This window comes from Phocoena sinus, chromosome 3 (assembly GCF_008692025.1).
Source record: "Phocoena sinus isolate mPhoSin1 chromosome 3, mPhoSin1.pri, whole genome shotgun sequence".
Classification (NCBI taxonomy): domain Eukaryota; kingdom Metazoa; phylum Chordata; class Mammalia; order Artiodactyla; family Phocoenidae; genus Phocoena; species Phocoena sinus.
The window spans coordinates 63,508,553-63,527,450 of record NC_045765.1 but is presented as its reverse complement, the minus strand read 5'-3'; the positions used below and the strand labels follow the sequence as shown (position 1 = coordinate 63,527,450).

Below are 18,898 nucleotides of genomic sequence, written 5' to 3'. Positions count from 1 at the left end.
TTATGTAAAATGTGAAATTTTTTCTTTTGAGGTCTGAATTCTAATTTTCTTTATAGGTTTTACAGCTCTTTAAAACACTGCACAGGACCAGACAACAAGTTTTTAAAAATGATGCTAGGGCATTAGAAGGTAAGTTTATATTTTGCCCCTTTGGAGCAAGTCCATTCTTTAGGTGGCTGTTAATAATATAAGAGACCATGTATGGTGGTCAAGACCTATCTTGGGGAATGACCTTCACGATCTCTCCCCTAATGTTTTTTTAAATAAAAATGAGTTTACCTTACCCTTCTTTGAGAAGTATCTACAAAGAAAAAATTTTAAAGATCAACTTTTCTTAAAAAATTAGGGGAAAAAAAAGGATCAGAATTTCAGTGTGCTCCATTACTTGCCTTATGTTCAAGCCATGAAACTCATTTGTCTATTATATAATCAAATTTTCACATCCTCTAGGACCAGATACTACCATATTGTTAATGCTTTGTGTCTTTCTAGAAGTGACAGCAGCTATGAAAGAGAATCTATCACAAATGATTCCAAATTCAGTATTTCACTGTTTAAAGTGGTTTCTGTCTTACCGGAACTCAGAGCTCTAAAGCTTAGGTTCTGTGTTGGTCATACTCAGTTTCTAAACCTCTTTAAGAAGGCACCTTGGGGGAGGGGTGGAGGGATAAATTGGGGTATTGGGATTGACATATACACACCGTTATATATAAAATAGATAGCTAATAAGGACCTACTATATAGCACAGATTTTTTTTTTTTGCGGTATGGGGGCCTCTCACTGCTGTGGCCTCTCCTGTTGCGGAGCACAGACTCCGGACGCGCAGGGTCAGCAGCCATGGCTCACAGACCCAGCCGCTCCGCGGCATGTGGGATCTTCCCGGACCGGGGCACGAACCCGTGTCCCCTGCATCGGCAGGCAGACTCTCAACCACTGCGCCACCAGGGAAGCCTGGGAACTCTTCTTAATACTCTGTAATGACCTATATGGGAAAAGAATCTTAAAAAGAGTGGATATATGTATAGGTATAACTGATTCACTTTGCTGTATAACAGAAACTAATACAACATTATAAATCAACTATGCTCAAATAAAAATTAAAAAAAAAATTCAACCTCCATTTGAAAAAAAGAGGCCACCTACGTAAAGTGTCCCCACTGTCACTAGGAATTCAAGTTTTTCTAATTTATCGAAAAAATTTTCTTGAATATTAAAGTATATGCCTCATATTATATGTACTTTACACAAATTCCTCATTTAATTCTTATCACAGCCCTGTGAGGTAGTTACTATCATAATTTCTATTTTTTCAGATGAGAAAACTGACAAAATGTGAAAGGATTTACCCCACATCATACTTAGTAAGAGGTGGAGCTGGGATTTAGCCTAAACATTCTGGCTCCAAAGCCTAAACTCTTACCCACCTTACATATTGAAATGTATCGAGCACAGAAGGAAGGTTTTATGGCTAATCTCCATCAGCATAACATATTTTTAAATGTTTTAAATGTTTTTAAGTGAAATAATTATAAGAATAGCTAATACTGCATATTTACTAAGCACTGTACATGAATTGTTCCATTAAATGCTCACAGCACACTCTAAGGCAATTTATCAGTTATATTGAATTATGCTGCTGTAGTGATGCCAAAGTCTCAGTGGTATATGAACAAAAGTTTTATTTATCAGTCACTTTACTTGTCAGTCAAGGCACCCAGAATTATTTGTATATCCTCATTTTAAGTGTGTCTTTGGTGGGGGGGGGGGGTAGGGTTAACATGCTTGTATGCATTGAGTTTTGCCATCTTAAAAAAAGCATGTTAATTCAAATCCTTAGATTTACAAAAACAAAGTATTAACTTGAATTTATTAGAATCTCATAGTTAGAGGTTCAAAATGAAATTAGAAATAAAAAGCAGGACACAAAAGTATTAGAGTGCTAAAAATATGTATTAAGTTTAATTATAAATTTGCCAGCCTGTCAAAAGCTCTCCATGGACTTTTAAAATAAATTTCTTATTTTTATACTTTGTTTTATATGGGGCAAAATTATTTTTTCTACTAGAGAACTAGTAGATATATAGCATATAGTATCGTAGTATAATGAATAATATGTAAATTATTGGGACAGAAATTATAAATTAGAAAAGCAGGGACTTCCCTGGTTGTCCAGTGGGTAAGACTCCATGCTCCCAATGCAGGGGGCCCCAGTTTGATCCCTGGTCGGGGGAACTAGATCCCGCATGCATGCTGCAACTAAGAGTCCGTATGCCGCAACTAAGAATTCCACATGCCGCAACTAAAGATCCCACACGCCGCAACAAAGGATCCCACACGCCACAGTGAAGATCCTGCATGCCGCAACTAAGACCTGGTGCAGCCAAAATAAATAAATAAATATTTTAAAAGAAAAAGGAAAAGAAAGAAAAGCAAATAACTATATACATATTTTTTCTTTTTCTAGCAGCCAGAATAAAGATAAATGAAGAATTCAAATGTAATAAAAGTGAAACTTCTCCTAAGAAAATAGAAGAGGTACAGTAATAAAGTTTTTCAATTATAATAAAACTCAAATTTTAGCAACTAAGGAAATGATAAAAATAGAGGGATTATATGAAATAAAAATTATTACTTGATAGTTAAAGCAAGCCATCACAACTATAGATAACCTTCACTTGTTTGGTTTGGCTCACCTTCTCAGGGTCATCAGCCTACACCCTTAATATAGCAAGTTGCCTGGTGAAAAGAACATGAGTGTAGCCATGATCAAAGCAAGAGCAGCTGAACCAACCCAGAAGTTCACAGAAATGCTGTCTTCATCTAAGGCAAGTGACTGAAACTAAGGAGAGTGAGTGTTGTGGTAACTCACTCAGAATTACACAGAGGGAACGTCTACTCATTTAGCTCAACTAGACAGAATTTTAAAAAAAATTCATATCTTGGCTGTGGAAGTTAACCAGCCAGAGTTTATGAACTATTCTTGCTTTGCCTTCTGTATTTGCATTTTAGTCACTTGCCGCAGTTGAAGACAATCTACTAGTCGGTGAGCTCCCTAGTATTCCTAGTACATGTTCATTGAAAAAGTGCACAATGATTCTTTTCCTGTATAAAATCATATGCATATACACATTGTCTCTGTCTTAGGAAGGAACACTGCCTCCTAGGTGTTCCTGTATCTAACTGTATAAATGTAGGGAAAGGACCATTAGGAAGAAAATGAAAAATGAAAAATTATTTGTTGGAATAATTAAGATTCCAAGAATTGGTTTGGTAAAGAGGAAGGTACAAATTAGAGAAATTCTTCCATGTTTAATAGAATTTCCACATAGTGAAAAAAAATTTTTTTATACAAATACTTTTCTACTTAGTAGAGAAAATGATATTTTTGAAATAGTAAATATCTATGATAAACTAATGAGACAAAATGAGATAGCCTAAGGATTTCTTTCCCTATAACATAAAGAAAAAAGGGGGAGATTTCACTTAAGCGTATGATAGGGCAAACAGGGACTATGTAATTTCTATTCATGAAAGAAGTTAAAATGACATTCTAATCAGATCATGACATGAAGAGAAGTTAAAATGTATATACTGAAATTTGTAATATTTTGCTATTTGGTACACTGATTAATAACAATGTGGTACAGGTATACCTCGTTTTATTGTGCTTCGCTCTATTGCACTTCACAGAATCTGTGTTTTTTACAAATTGAAGATTTGGGGCAACCCTGCATTGTCAGATGCTGGTTAACATTTTTTAGTAATAAGGTGTTTTTAATTAAGGTACGCACATTGTTATTTTAGACATAATGCTGTTGCACACTTAATAGACTACTGTATATTGTAAACATAACTTTTATATGTAGTTGGAAACAAAAAAATTTGTATGACTCACTTTATTATGATATTTGTTTTATTGTGGTGGTCTGGAACTGAACCCACAATATCTCTGAGTTATGCCTGTAAGTGTTTTTAAATTTTGAAGTCATGATTTAAAAATTTTTTAATTGAGGTCTGTTTATATTAACTAAACTGGAAAAATGAACTACCATCTCCCAAATTAATTTTACTTGTAGAACACTAACATTAAGCACTCCTTTTTGTTATATATAAATTTATTTATTTTATTTATTTATCTTTGGTTGCATGCGGGCTTTCTCTAGCTGTGGCGAGCGGGGGCTACTCTTCATTGTGGTGTGCGGGCTTCTCATTGTGGTGGCTTCTCTTGTTGCGGAGCATGAGCTGTAGGCATGCAGGCTTTAGTAGTTGTGGCTCGTAGGCTCTAGAGCACAGGCTCAGTAGTTGTGGCACACAGGCTTAGTTGCTCCACAGCATGTGGGATCTTCATGGACCAGAGCTCAAACCCATGTCCCCTGCATTGGCAGGCAGATTCTTAACCACTGCACCACCAGGGAAGCCCACATTAAGCACTCTTGAAATTAGATATTTGTTATATACAAGTGTATATTTTATACTTTCTGTAACTCTGCATATATTAAATACTTAGTAGTAATATTTACCATATTAGGATTTAAAACTGAGAAATTTTAAAAATATATGTTGATTAAATAATTTAAGAATAATAAGCTCGGGCCCATGTACCACAAAAAAGAAAAAAAAATAAGCTCATTACCTATTAAATACAATATTTATGAAAAATAACTATATTTTCCAAAAAATTTAGTAAGAGGAAAGGCATTATTTTATATTTTTGCAAATCTCTTTAATGTCTGGCTTAATAGGAGTCAGCTAAATTTTCATACTTGCTTCCTCATTCAATCTGGCACTGTATTTTTTTTTTTTTTTTTTTTTTTTCAGTACACGGGCCTCTCACTGTTGTGGCCTCTCCCGTTGCGGAGCACAGGCTCTGGACGCGCAGGCTCAGCGGCTATGGCTCACGGGCCCAGCCGCTCGGCGGCATGTGGGATCTTCCCAAACGTTCATGTCCCCTGCATCTGTAGGCGGATTCTCAACCACTGCGCCACCAGGGAAGCCCAACTGTATGTTTTTTTAGATTGAATTATATGAAGAAAATTCAGCCTTATGCAGATATGTGGTTGGAAGAGGGTAGGTGTATATATTAGCCTTTTCAAATAATTGCGAATATTCTTTGATATCAGACCTCAACAAGTGGTAAATCTCTTTAAAGGTTAGATGCAATGTGGAACTCTGTTATCTGTTAGACCAATGGATGTGTGTGGGTGTGTGTGTTTATCCTTTGCTGGGGTGGATCCTAGGACTTATACATACCACATCCTGCTCATCCCCTTTGATCTCCCATTATCCCTTGTTTCTCATGTAGCCTTGTTTCCAGCCTTAAACCTAAGACTCAGCTCAGTTTATGCACCTCCAGTGGGTGAGGAGTTGCATTGTTTTTCGTTCTCTCCCCTTCTAAGCCCCTTCTCAGCTCTGTAGGGAGGTGAGGCTTTGCTCTCCTACAGCCTTCTCCATTTCAATTAATGGCCGCTCCCTCCTTTTGATGCTTAGACCAAAACCCTTGGTGCTCTCTTTTTCGACTGCTTTCCTTCTCTCACATTTACATCCAATCTGGCAGCAAATCCTGTTGACTTAACCTTCGAAATATACCCAGAATTCAACCACTTCTTATTCGCCCTATTATTATTTCCTGGTTCAAGCCATCATTATTTCTCACTGGGTTGTTACAGCAGCCTCCTAGTGGGTCTTGCTTCTGCCCTAACTCCCTGCAGCCTATTCTCAATACTTATAAAAGGCAGTGAGCCTTTAAAAAAAAGGCATATCCCATCACTCCTCTGCTCACAATCCCCATGGCTCCTCATCCTATTCAAATTAAAATCTAAAGTCTCTACCTACCATGACCTATAACACTGTATTATCTGACCCCTGTTAACTTCCTGCCTCAATTCACCATGTACTCCTCACTCTTCCAGTCTCAGTGCCTTCTTTGAGGGTGCTTCAGTTTACCAAGAACTTTCCTATCTCAGGCCATTTATGCTGTTGCTTCTTCCTACGATATTCTTCTCCAATATGCCCTTCTCTAATATGGTAAATATTGATAGGTATAACATATAAATCTGTTGGTCATTTAGTAGACCAACAGATTTTAATCTGTCTTTCCCTTTGAATGGATCTTTCAGTCATGCATGTTTTGTAACATCATGCACTGATGATTTGGAAAATGTAGGTTCACCAAGTAATGCAGATCTTCCAAATGTTGACATAGTTCAATATGTAATATTTTAAAATTATATCTTAATATCCATCTCATCAGAAAAATCTTTAAGTATTGGGAAGCTGTCAAGCTTACAGTGACAGATACAGCTTCTCCAGAATTCTGATTTTTGCTTGAAAGCTTGAATTTTATCATTGCCATTAAATACTGTCAGTTGTTTTCTTAAAGTGACATACTCATTTCACCTATCTGCCAGTTACCCAAATCTGAATAAACAGAGTTTGTCTATAAAAGTAAAAATGGTATTCCAAAGAGAAAACTCTACTTGTGCTCACAACTCAAACAATGCAGACAGCTCTAGTATTATGAAAATAATTTTGACTTTATGGGTCCCCTGAAAGGGTCTCAGGGTCCACAGCTTTGAGACTCACTGTTTTAGTTCAGTTCTTCATTTTGCAATGATGAGTTCTGAAACTTAGTGAGTAGGTATTAACCCAAGGCCATACACTTGATGACAGAGCCAGAGTTGGGAGTCCAAGTATTCTGTCTCCTGATCCAGTACTCTTTCTAGTGTTCAGAACATCCAACTCTATGGTAAAAGAAAGATTCAGCCCCTCTCAAAAAAACAAAATGCACATTTTAAACACATTGTAAAATATATATTACAACAAAAAATACTCCAATCTGTTTTGGAACAAAATATGGAATGGATAGATAAAAGGTAAAAATATACACATGTCTGAGCTTTCTGTACGCTTGGAATGGTTACAAAAAGTTAAAGGCAAGGGGCTTCCCTGGTGGCATGGTGGTTAAGAATCCACCTGCCAATGCAGGGGACACGGGTTCGAGCCCTGGTCCAGGAAGGTCCCACATGCCACGGAGCAACTAAGCCCGTGCACCACAACTACTGAGCCTGTGCTCTAGAGCCTGCTAGCCACAACTGCTGAAGCCTGCACTCCTAGAGCCCGTGCTCCGCAACAAGAGAAGCCACCGCAATGAGAAGCCTGTGCACTTGCCACAATTAGAGAAAGCCTGCGCGCAGCAACGAAGACCCAATGCAGCTAATAAATAAATACATATATTCTTTAAAAAAAAGAAGTTAAAGACAAGTGTCACCTAAAAAGAATTGTAAACCTTTAGTTTTCAAAAACAGTACATTCATGTGAACCATTGAAAAAACAGAGGATTTAGTCTATTTTTTTTTTTCTTAACAGCTAATAAAAATAGGTTCTGATGTTGAGTTGATACTCAGAACATCTGTTATACAAGGTATTCACACAGACCACAATACGCTGAGTAAGTAATATTAAAGAAAAATGTTGCTTGCAATGTGTTTTAAACTATTGAGCAATTACAGTGCTTTTAATGCTGATTACTAAACTTGATTTTGCCAGACAATGTGGTATATATTGTACACATTTATAAGGCTGTATTTAAAAATGCTGAATTATGAAACTTTGTTTTACCAGACTTTTTCTTTTATATATTTTTTCTTTTTAATCTTAACCACTGGTTATACTGCAAAACTACAGTTACAAAGGCAGTATATGCATACCGCAATTTATTGCACTTCCCAGATAATGCATTTTTCACAAACTGGAGGTTTGTGGCAACCCTGTGTCAAGCAAGTCTATCGGTGCCATTTTTCTAACAGCATTTGCTCACTTGGTGTCTCGGTGTAACATTTTGGTAATTCTTGGAGTATTTCAAACTTTTTCATTATTACTGTATCTGTTATAGTGATCTGTGGTCAGTGATCTTTGATGTTACTGCTACGACTTGCTGAAGGCTCAGATAATGGTTAGCATATTATAGCAATAAAGTATTTTTAAATTAATATATGTACATTGTTTTTTAGACAATGCTATTAGACATTTAATAGACTATAGTATAGTGTAAACATAACTCTTATATGCGCTAGGAAACCAAAAATTGGTGTGATTTGCTTTATTGAGATACTTTATTGTAGTGGTCTGGAACCGAACCTGCAATATCTCGGAAGTTTGCCTGTGTGACTGTTTTTATAAAATATATCTGGCATTCCTAATTTTCCTAGTATAATTTGTCACCTACCTAGACTGTGTCTATTTCTTTATCTTTTCTCCTATGATTCTACTATTTTAATTCAGAAGAATTGGGATTATACAAAATGGTAATATAGTTGAGAATCCTCCATTATACCTCCAAACTCCTGGTGGGGCTTCAGCAGACTCTCATTTCACATAATATTTGGTTTTCATTCCCTGAAGTATTTTGGGGGACAGAAACAACAGCAAAGATACAAATAACATACAAACAGAAAAGTACACAATTTATAATAGTATAGCCCAGTGAATTTTCACCAAGTGAAATATCATGTAACCAACATCCACATCAAGTTATATAATGTTACCACTTTCCCAAAAGTACCATCATGCCCTGATGTCCCTCACCGTCAGCCCCTTCCCATAAGTATAACCGCTGTCCTTTTAACACTATCAATTTTAACCTAATATAATAAAGTGTTTGAACTTTATGCAAATGGAATCATATAGGATTTCTGTTTTGTCTGGCTTCTTTCTCTCAATATTATATTTGTGAGATTCATCTTTATCATTGTGTGTAGCAACATTTCTGTGAATATTGTATGAGTGAAACTTCCATGTCATATGGTATGTGTTTATTCAGCTTTAATAGGTACTGCTAACCAGCTTTCCAAAGTAGTTAGACTAAGTTACACTTGAAGCAGTGGTATCTGAGAACTCCAGTTGATTTACCCTCACCAGCTCTTTGATACTGTGCATCTCTTAATTTTAGAGTTTCTGGTGGTTATGTAATGGTATCACATTGTGATTTTAATTTGCATTTCTCTGGTAATTAATGAAGGACTAGCACCTTTTCAGTTGTTTAATGGCCATTTGGATATTCTCTTTTATGAAGTGGCTGTTCAGGTCTTTTGCCCATTTTTCTAAGAGGTTATCTGCCTTTTTATTATTGATTTGAAGAAATTCTTTGTATGTTCTGAATATAAATCCTTTGTTGGATATATATATATATTATAAGAATCTTCTGCTTTTTGTCTTGCTTTTTCGTTTTGCTGTTTTTATCTTTTGATGAGAAGGTCTTAATTTTAATGTAGTCCAGTTTATCCCTTTTTTCCTTTATGGTTAATATTTTTCTGAGTCTTGTTTAAGAAATCTTTTCCTGTCTCAAGCAAGGTCATGAAGAGATTATCCTATGCTTCTTCCAAAAGCTTTATTGTTTGGTCTTTTTCATTTTGTTGTTTATATCAACTAGAGTTGATTTTTGTATATGGTATGAGATAGCAGTCAAGATTTATTTTTTTATACCTGAATATTCAGTTGATCCAGCATCATTTATTGAAAAGACCACTCTTTCCCCGCTGCACTGTAGGGCCACCTTTATCATAAAATCAAATAACAGGAAGAGACAAAGAAGGACACTACATAATGATCAAGGGTTCGATCCAAGAAGAAGATATAACAATTGTAAATATTTATGCACCCAACATAGGAGCACCTCAATACATAAGGCAAATACTAACAGCCATAAAAGGGGAAATCGACAGTAACACATTCATAGTAGGGGACTTTAACACCCCACTTTCACCAATGGACAGATCATCCAAAATGAAAATAAATAAGGAAACACAAGCTTTAAATGATACATTAAACAATATGGACTTAATTGATATTTATAGGACATTCCATCCAAAAACAGCAGAATACACATTTTCCTCAAGTGCTCATGGAACATTCTCCAGGATAGATCATATCTTGGGTCACAAGTCAAGCCTTGGTAAATTTAAGAAAACTGAAATTGTTTCAAGTATCTTTTCTGACCACAACGCTATGAGACTAGATATCAATTACAGGAAAAGATCTGTAAAAAATACAAACACATGGAGGCGAAACAATACACTACTTAATAACGAAGTGATCACTGAAGAAATCAAAGAGGAAATCAAAAAATACCTAGAAACAAATGACAATGGAGGCACGACGACGCAAAACCTACAGGATGAAACACAAGCAGTTCTAAGAGGGAAGTTTATAGCAATACAATCCTACCTTAAGAAACAGGAAACATCTCGAATAAACAACCTAACCTTGCACCTAAAGCAATTAGAGAAAGAAGAACAAAAAACCCCCAAAGTTAGCAGAAGGAAAGAAATCATAAAAATCATATCAGAAATAAATGAAAAAGAAATGAAGGAAACGATAGCAAAGATCAATAAAACTAAAAGCTGGTTCTTTGAGAAGATAAACAAAATTGATAAACCATTAGCCAGACTCATCAAGAAAAAAAGGGAGAAGACTCAAATCAATAGAATTAGAAATGAGAAAGGAGAAGTAACAACTGACACTACAGAAATACAAAAGATCATGAGAGATTACTACAAGCAACTCTATGCCAATAAAATGGACAGCCTGGAAGAAATGGACAAATTCTTAGAAATGCACAACCTGCCAAGACTGAATCAGGAAGAAATAGAAAATATGAACAGACGAGTCACAAGCACTGAAGTTGAAACTGTGATTAAAAATCTTCCAACAAACAAAAGCCCAGGACCAGATGGCTTCACAGGAGAATTCTATCAAACATTTACAGAAGAGCTAACACCTATCCTTCTCAAACTCTTCCAAAATATAGCAGAGGGAGGAACACTCCCACACTCATTGTACGGGGCCACCATCACCTTGATACCAAAATCAGACAAGGATGTCACAAAGGAAGAAAACTACAGGCCAATATCACTGATGAACATAGATGCAAATATCCTCAACACAATACTAGCAAACAGAATCCAACAGCACATTAAAAGGATCATACACCGTGATCAAGTGGGGTTTATTCCAGGAATGCAAGGATTCTTCAATATGTGCAAAACAATCAATATGATAAAACATATTAAAAAACTGAAGGAGCAAAACCATACGATCATCTCAATAGATGCAGAGAAAGCTTTCGACAAAATTCAACACCCATTTATGGTAAAAACCCTGCAGAAAGTAGGCATAGAGCGAACTTTCCTCAACATAATAAAGGCCATATATGACAAACCCACAGCCAACATCGTCCTCAATGGTGAAAAACTGAAAGCATTTCCACTAAGGTCAGGAACAAGACAAGGTTGCCCACTCTCACCACTTATTCAGCATAGTTTTGGAAGTTTTAGACACAGCAATCAGAGAAGAAAAGGAAATAAATGGAATCCAAATTGGAAAAGAAGAAATAAAGCTGTCACTGTTTGCAGATGACATGATACTATACATAGAGAATCCTAAAGATGCTACCAGAAAACTACTAGAGTTAATCAATGAATTTGGTAAAGTAGCAGGATACAAAATTAATGCACAGATATCTCTGGCATTCCTATACACTAATGATGAAAAATCTGAAAGTGAAATCAAGAAAACACTCCCATTTACCATTGCAACAAAAAGAATAAAATATCTAGGAATAAACCTATCTAAGGAGATGAAAGACCTGTATACAGAAAATTATAAGACACTGATGAAAGAAATTAAAGATGATACAAATAGATGGAGAGATATACCATGTTCTTGGATTGGAAGAATCAACATTGTGAAAATGACTCTACTACCCAAAGCAATCTACAGATTCAATGCAATGCCTATCAAACTACCAGTGGTATTTTTCACAGAACTAGAACAAAAAATTTCACAATTTGTATGGAAACACAAAAGACCCCGAATAGCCAAAGCAATCTTGAGAATGAAAAACGGAGCTGGAGGAATCAGGCTTCCTGACTTCAGACTATACTACAAAGCTACAGTAATCAAGGCAGTATGGTACTGGCACAAAACCAGAAAGATAGATCAGTGGAACAGGATAGAAAGCCCAGAGATAAACCCACGCACATATGGTCACCTTATCTTCGATAAAGGAGGCAGGAATGTACAGTGGAGAAAGGACAGCCTCTTCAATAAGTGGTGCTGGGAAAACTGTACAGGTACATGTAAAAGTATGAGATTAGAACACACCCTAACACCATACACAAAAATAAGCTCAAAATGGATTAAAGACCTAAATATAAGGCCAGAAACTATCAAACTCTTAGAGGAAAACATAGGCAGAACACTCTATGACATAAATCACAGCAAGATCCTTTTTGACCCACCTCCTAGAGGAATGGAAATAAAAACAAAAATAAACAAATGGGACCTAATGAAACTTAAAAGCTTTTTCACAGCAAAGGAGACCATAAACAAGACGAAAAGACAACCCTCAGAATGGGAGAAAATATTTGCAAATGAAGCAACTGACAAAGGATTAATTTCCAAAATTTATAAGCAGCTCATGCAGCTCAATAAGAAAAAAACAAACAACCCAATCCATAAATGGGCAGAAGACCTAAATAGACATTTCTCCAAAGAAGATATACAGACTGCCAACAAACACATGAAAGAATGCTCAACTTCATTAATCATTAGAGAAATGCAAATCAAAACTACAATGAGATATCATGTCACACCAGTCAGAATGGCCATCATCAAAAAATCTATAAACAATAAATGCTGGAGAGGGTGTGGAGAAAAGGCAACCCTCTTGCACTGTTGGTGGGAATGTAAATTGATACAGCCATTGTGGCGAACAGTATGGAGTTTCCTTAAAAAACTACAAAAAGAACTACCATATGACCCAGCAATCCCACTACTAGGCATATACCCTGAGAAAACCATAATTCAAAAAGAGTCATGTACCAAAATGTTCATTGCAGCTCTATTTACAATAGCCAGGATATGGAAACAACCTAAGTGTCCATCATCTGATGAATGGATAAAGAAGATATGGCACATATATACAATGGAATATTACTCAGCCATAAAAAGAAATGAAATTGAGCTATTTGTAATGAGGTGGATAGACCTAAAGTCTGTCATACAGAGTGAAGTAAGTCAGAAAGGGAAAGACAAATACTGTTTGCTAACACATGTATATGGAATTTAAGAAGAAAAATATGTAATGAAGAACCTAGGGGTAAGACAGGAATAAAGACAGAGACCTACTAGGGAATGGACTTGAGGATATGGGGAGGGGGAAGGGTAAGCTGTGACAAAGCAAGAGAGAGGCATGGACATAAAAAAAAAAAAAACTTTCTGTTGGGAAAGTAGTCTTTAAAACTGTATAAAAATAATTACATCTGAAGTATAATTAGTATAGCACAGGGCACTCTGCTCAGTGTTATGTGGCAGCCTGGATGGGAGGGAGTCTGGGGGAGAATGGGTACATGTATATGTATGGCTGAGTCACTTTGCTGTGCACCTGAAACTTTCACAACATTGTTAACTGGCTATACTCCAATATAAAATAAAAAGTTAAAAAAAATCAAATAACTATATATGTGTGCATCTGTTTCTGGACTTTATAATCTCTTCAATTAGTTTGTTTTTCCGTCCTTGCATCACAAACCATAATGTCTTGATTACTACAGCCTTACAGTAAATCTTAATATCTAGTAGTATATGTCCTATAGGACTTTTAAAATTATTTTTAGTTCATGGTATTTATCAGAAATTATCAGATCCAGTTATATTTCTAAGTGCAATAAACATGGTTAATCCTAAATTGAAAATTTGTAGTCATTGTCTTTAATCTTAATAATAATCTTTAGAGCTTCTGTGTACTATAGCCAAAATTTTATATGGGTAATTACAGCAAAATATTATCTTTATGAATAAAAATTTAGGTTATTTCAGATAGCTAAATTTGATAGCTACATTTCAGAAGTTGTTTTAAATATGATAATATTGGTTTAAGTTTCTTTTTTTCTTTTGGTTTTCTGTATAGTTTAATTTTTCCACAAGATTGAAAATTTTGACTCGTACATGATTATTAGTATCTAATGCTATATTGCCTTAATAAAGGCCTCATTCTTTCTGTTAAGTTATATATGGGTCTCTTTTTCCTACTTTATTCCTATGGGTTTAAGATAGAACAAATTTGAGTCTTTAATCTCTGTTTTAAGAAGTTACTTTAAGTAAAATTCCTCCACATATTTTAGCAATGTCTTTATTGACATACAGAAGTGAGAGGAATTAAAATTCTTCTTGCCTAGAAAATAGAGTTATGACTGTGTATCTCTAAAAAAGATCAGATAAAGTCCCAACATGAAAAATAATAGAAACTGAAAATAATGAAATGAAACTTCATCTGCAAAATTAATTACCTGTATGCGTAAATTCTCAATCCATCTCTTTTTTTCTCCCTTCTAAGTAATATCTACAGTGGAAATTAAATACTGAGTAGCAGAAAGAACTCTTTATCCTAAATAATTTCTCTATTTTTCCTTTTAAAAAAGACTGCTTTCCTTATCCTTGAAGATAATTTCACTATTCTTTATTATAGATATAATAATTTCATCATTTGAGAAAAACTCCTTATTTTTAAAATCTCAAAAATATTGGGAAAACTATTTTCTTTCCAAGCATTCCCTACTTTTTTTGTATTTTTATTTTTGGTATGATCACAGGTACATGAATTTGGATTAATCATAATTTTTAATTCATATCAGTCTCATCATTGGTCCATTCTAGCCTTCCTAGGTTTTCTGTAGAAAAGTAAAAACTAACTATGACTTAGAACAATGAGTTAATTTCAGTATTTTTCTATACTTGCTTTGTCATTGACTATTGACATTTTCAAAGCCCTCTTTCTAATATGGATATTGGTCAACTGGTTTCAGTGTTGGCCTTTATCAAACATATATTCTATAGACAGTAACCAAATGTATGGTTATAGATGGTACCAAGAAAACTCAAGACTTTAGGGCTACATATTTACCTAGTTTCTGAGTAGCATTATCCATGTTTTTTTAACTTCCTGTCTGGCATATATGTAAGACAAACAAAATAGGAACATGCTTCTGAACATGTGTGATACATTTTTTTAAAAACAGTATATACCCTTTCATATGCTCTCATGGTACCTTGTAATCTCCCTTCAGATTATTTACGCAGCTTGCCATTGGGTATTATCTTTGTGATGTGTATATGTGCTTTATTTCTCTCTCTGGTGCTAGATATTAGACTCCCTGAGGCAGGAACTATCTCACTCATTATTTTATCTATAGTTATTCATGAATATTCATTAATTGTAGGAAAAAATACCCTTTCTGATCCAGAGTTTACCTTTATTGTTCCATCATCATTTTTCTCCCTAGTGGTTCAGTATACTTTGGACCTTTGGACAGTTGCTTTTCTTCCTTTTCTTATCCTTTTACAAGATTTTATGCAGCACACCATTTAGACAGGGTTTAGAGAACACGTAGCATGCTGTTTTTTGTTTTGTTTCTTTTAAATGGATGAATAATCTCATACCATGGATTTGATGTACCACAATGCAACCATTTTAGCATTCATGCCACCTACAAAGGATCTCAAAGTCACCAGAGAGCAATATGATATTGCTGAGAATTAAAACAAACGTGGGTGGGATGAATGATGAGCTAGTAAAGAAGGAGGATGATGGATAAACATTTCTGCCTATGGATGGAAGGAGTTTTTTGAGATATGTGCTTCAAGGTCAGAGGCTTTAAGAAGACATATTTTCTGGCTAATGTGCTTGTGCAGAAAAGCAGAGGATATCTGCATATTTAACAAGGTCCCCAGAATTTGAGCTCTTTGAGATCAGAGGCCTATATCGTGAGTCTTCTCCATATTTCACAGAGTGGATATTGCTGAAGAAAAAAAGGTTAAATATATTCTTTGTCTGCATTGTGTTACCTAAGTGATTGTAAAATAAGGTGTTTTTTGTTTTAATTGGAAAATAATAAAGAACAGTACTGAAAGAGAAAAAAAAAAGCTCTAGGAAGCTATTCTTTATTTCAGATGTGTTCTTAAACTTCTGTCCTTTGGTTTTTTATATTCGTCTTTGCCCTAAACTATCTTTATAGTTTGTATTCTAAGGTAGGTTAATGTGATTCAACAACCATTTATTCAGTACCTGTTGTGCTAGGCACTAAGAACAGAACAATGGTCAGTCTTTATGGAACTTAGAGCACCGTATTAGAAGATAAACAATAAAGTGTTCAGTCACAGTCCTTTGGCTGCCATATCAGGAGAGGTAGAGGGGCTGTTCAGGTACATAGGCAGAGCTCCAAATCCCAAACTTGGTGGGTCAGGAAGAGGTTCTTAAAGAAAACAATTTTGAGCAACCTAAATGTCCATCAACAGAGGAATGGATAAAGAAGAACGTGATACCTGTATACAACGGAATATTACTCAGCCATAAAAAGGAACGAAATTGGGTCATTTGTAGATACGTGGATGGACCTAGAGACTGTCATACAGAGTGAAGTAAGTCAGAAAGAGAAAAACAAATATCGCATATTAACGCATATATGTGGAATCTAGAAAAAATGGTATAGACCATCTTATTTGCAAAACAGAAGTAGAGACACAGACATAGAGAACAAATATGTGGACACCAAGGGGGGACGGGGGAGGGTGGGATGAATTGGGAGTTTGGGATTGACATATATACACTATTGATACTATGTATAAAATAGATAACTAATGAGAACCTACCTTATAGCTCAGGGAACTCTACTCAGTGCTCTGCGGTGACCTAAATGGGAAGGAAGTCCAAAAGGAGGTGTGTGTATATATATATATATATATATATACATATAGGTGATTCACTTTGCTGTACAGTAGAAACTAACAACATTGTAAAGCAACTATACTCCAATAAAAAATTAATTACAAAAAAAAGAAAATTTTGTATGCAAGTTGTCTATTTAAACTCATTTGTATTTTTGTGTTTTATATATTTAGAGACTTTTTATAATTGCAGAGTTAAATATTTTAATGTCCTATAAATTATTTATATCCTAAATGCCTCTGTGATTTTCACACTCTTACAAACCATGCCATTGAAAGATTTTTTAAATTGACAGTTAACATACAACATTGTATTAGTTTTAGGTGTACAACATAATGGTTATATATAATCATTTCATTATGTATACAACATATATGTGTATATAGTGAAATGATTACCACAGTAAGTTTTTAGTTAATATCCATGACCATACACAGTGACAAATTTTTTGTGGTGAGAACTTTTAAGATTTACTGTTAGCGTCTTTCAAATACACAATACAGTATTTTTAACATTTATTTTATTGAAGTAGTTGATTTACAATGTTATGTTAATTTCTGCTGTACAGCAAAGTGATTCAGTTATACATATATACATTCTTTTTCATATTCTTTTCCATTATGGTTTATTACAGGATATTGAATATAGTTCCCTGTGCTATACAGTAGGACTTTGTTGTTTATCCATTCTATTTATAGTAGTTTGCATCTGCTAATCCCAAACTCCCAGTCCATCCCTCCCATACTGGCCCTCCCCTTTGGCAACCACAAGTCTGTTCTCTATGTCCGTGAGTCTGTTTCTGTTTCTAGATAAGTTTATTTATGTCATATTTTAGATTCCACATGTAAGTGATATCATATGATATTTGTCTTTCTCTTTCTGACTTACTTCACTTAGTATGATAATCTTTAGATCCATCTATGTTGCTGCAAATGGCATTATTTTATTATTTTTTGTGTTTGAGTAGTATTCCACTGTGTATTTATACCACATCTTCTTTATGCATTCATCTGTTGATGAACATTTAGGTTGCTTCTGTGTCTTGGTTATTGTGAATAGTGTTGCTATAAACATAGGGGTGCATGAATCTTTTCATATTATAGTTCCAAATATATGCCTAGGAGTAGGATTGCTGGGTCATATGGAAACTCTATTTTTAGCTCCCCCCCATCTATATATACATTTATTTCCCTTTCCTGAAAAAAACTTAGTTCAAACTAGTAGCATATGCTCCCTTTCAAATTTGAGTTACGTGCGTTTCCTTTGTTGTTTGGCTTGGTTTGGGGAAGAGAGAGAGTTAACCAAAGCATCCCAAAGTGCTGGGCGACCACCAGCCACACTCTCCACACGCCCAAGCCACGGGACTTCACAGAGTGCTCAGTAGTCAGTTATTGGAGGGAAGCTACTCAGGGTCAGCATTCTAAGGACATTCTAGCCTCGTGGTGACTTCACAGTACAGCTGAATTGTCAACCTGATCGTACGGACAGGGGACTACGGTGTCCCCACCTGCGTGCACTGTGGGACGGGGTGTGCCAGCTTGTGTGGGAACACTCCCAGAGGAAGGAGCCTGCTGGGTCCTCAGGGGTGGAGGCAGCACCAGCAGCCTCCCCTAAAGGTCCAGGCAGTGACTGCTGTAGGTTTCGTGGGCCATGGCATCTGTGACTTATCTTCTCCCTGCCGCCGGCGTAGCCACAGAAGCAGCCACAGGCGTTGCGCGGTGCATGGTGGGGCTGTGTGCTGTTAAAACTTGATTCATGATAGCCGGTGGCTGAGCAGGCCCAGGCTTCGGGTGTGTGAGCCTCTGTCCACTTGGTGCTTCAGAGGGACGCCACGGCCTGCCCTGAGCTCTTAGCCACTGGGGCGTGGACATAGAGCAGCTTAGACAGGAGGTGATGCCGCTGGAGCTCCGCGTGCCTCTTTCTGACTGTAATTTTCATCGGCCTCAAACCTTAAGACTGAGGATATTCAAGGTGTAAAAATACTCCAGTATGGGGGGCTTCCCTGGTGGCACAGTGGTTGAGAATCTGCCTGCTAATGCAGGGGACACAGGTTTGAGCCCTGGTCTGGGAGGATCCCACATGCCGTGGAGCAACTAGGCCCGTGAGCCACAACTACT

The 18,898-nt window shown here is 36.0% G+C and overlaps 1 protein-coding gene across 1 annotated transcript in view; it reads left to right on the top strand.

The window, feature by feature from the left end:
• LYRM7 (LYR motif containing 7) overlaps positions 1-18,898 on the top strand; it is a 42,848-nt gene that overhangs the window by 7,421 nt on the left and 16,529 nt on the right. The window contains exons 2-4 of the mRNA XM_032628867.1: positions 57-129; positions 2,466-2,536; positions 7,367-7,448. Coding sequence (XP_032484758.1) covers positions 57-129; positions 2,466-2,536; positions 7,367-7,448 — 226 coding nt within the window. The remainder of the gene's footprint in view (positions 1-56; positions 130-2,465; positions 2,537-7,366; positions 7,449-18,898) is intronic.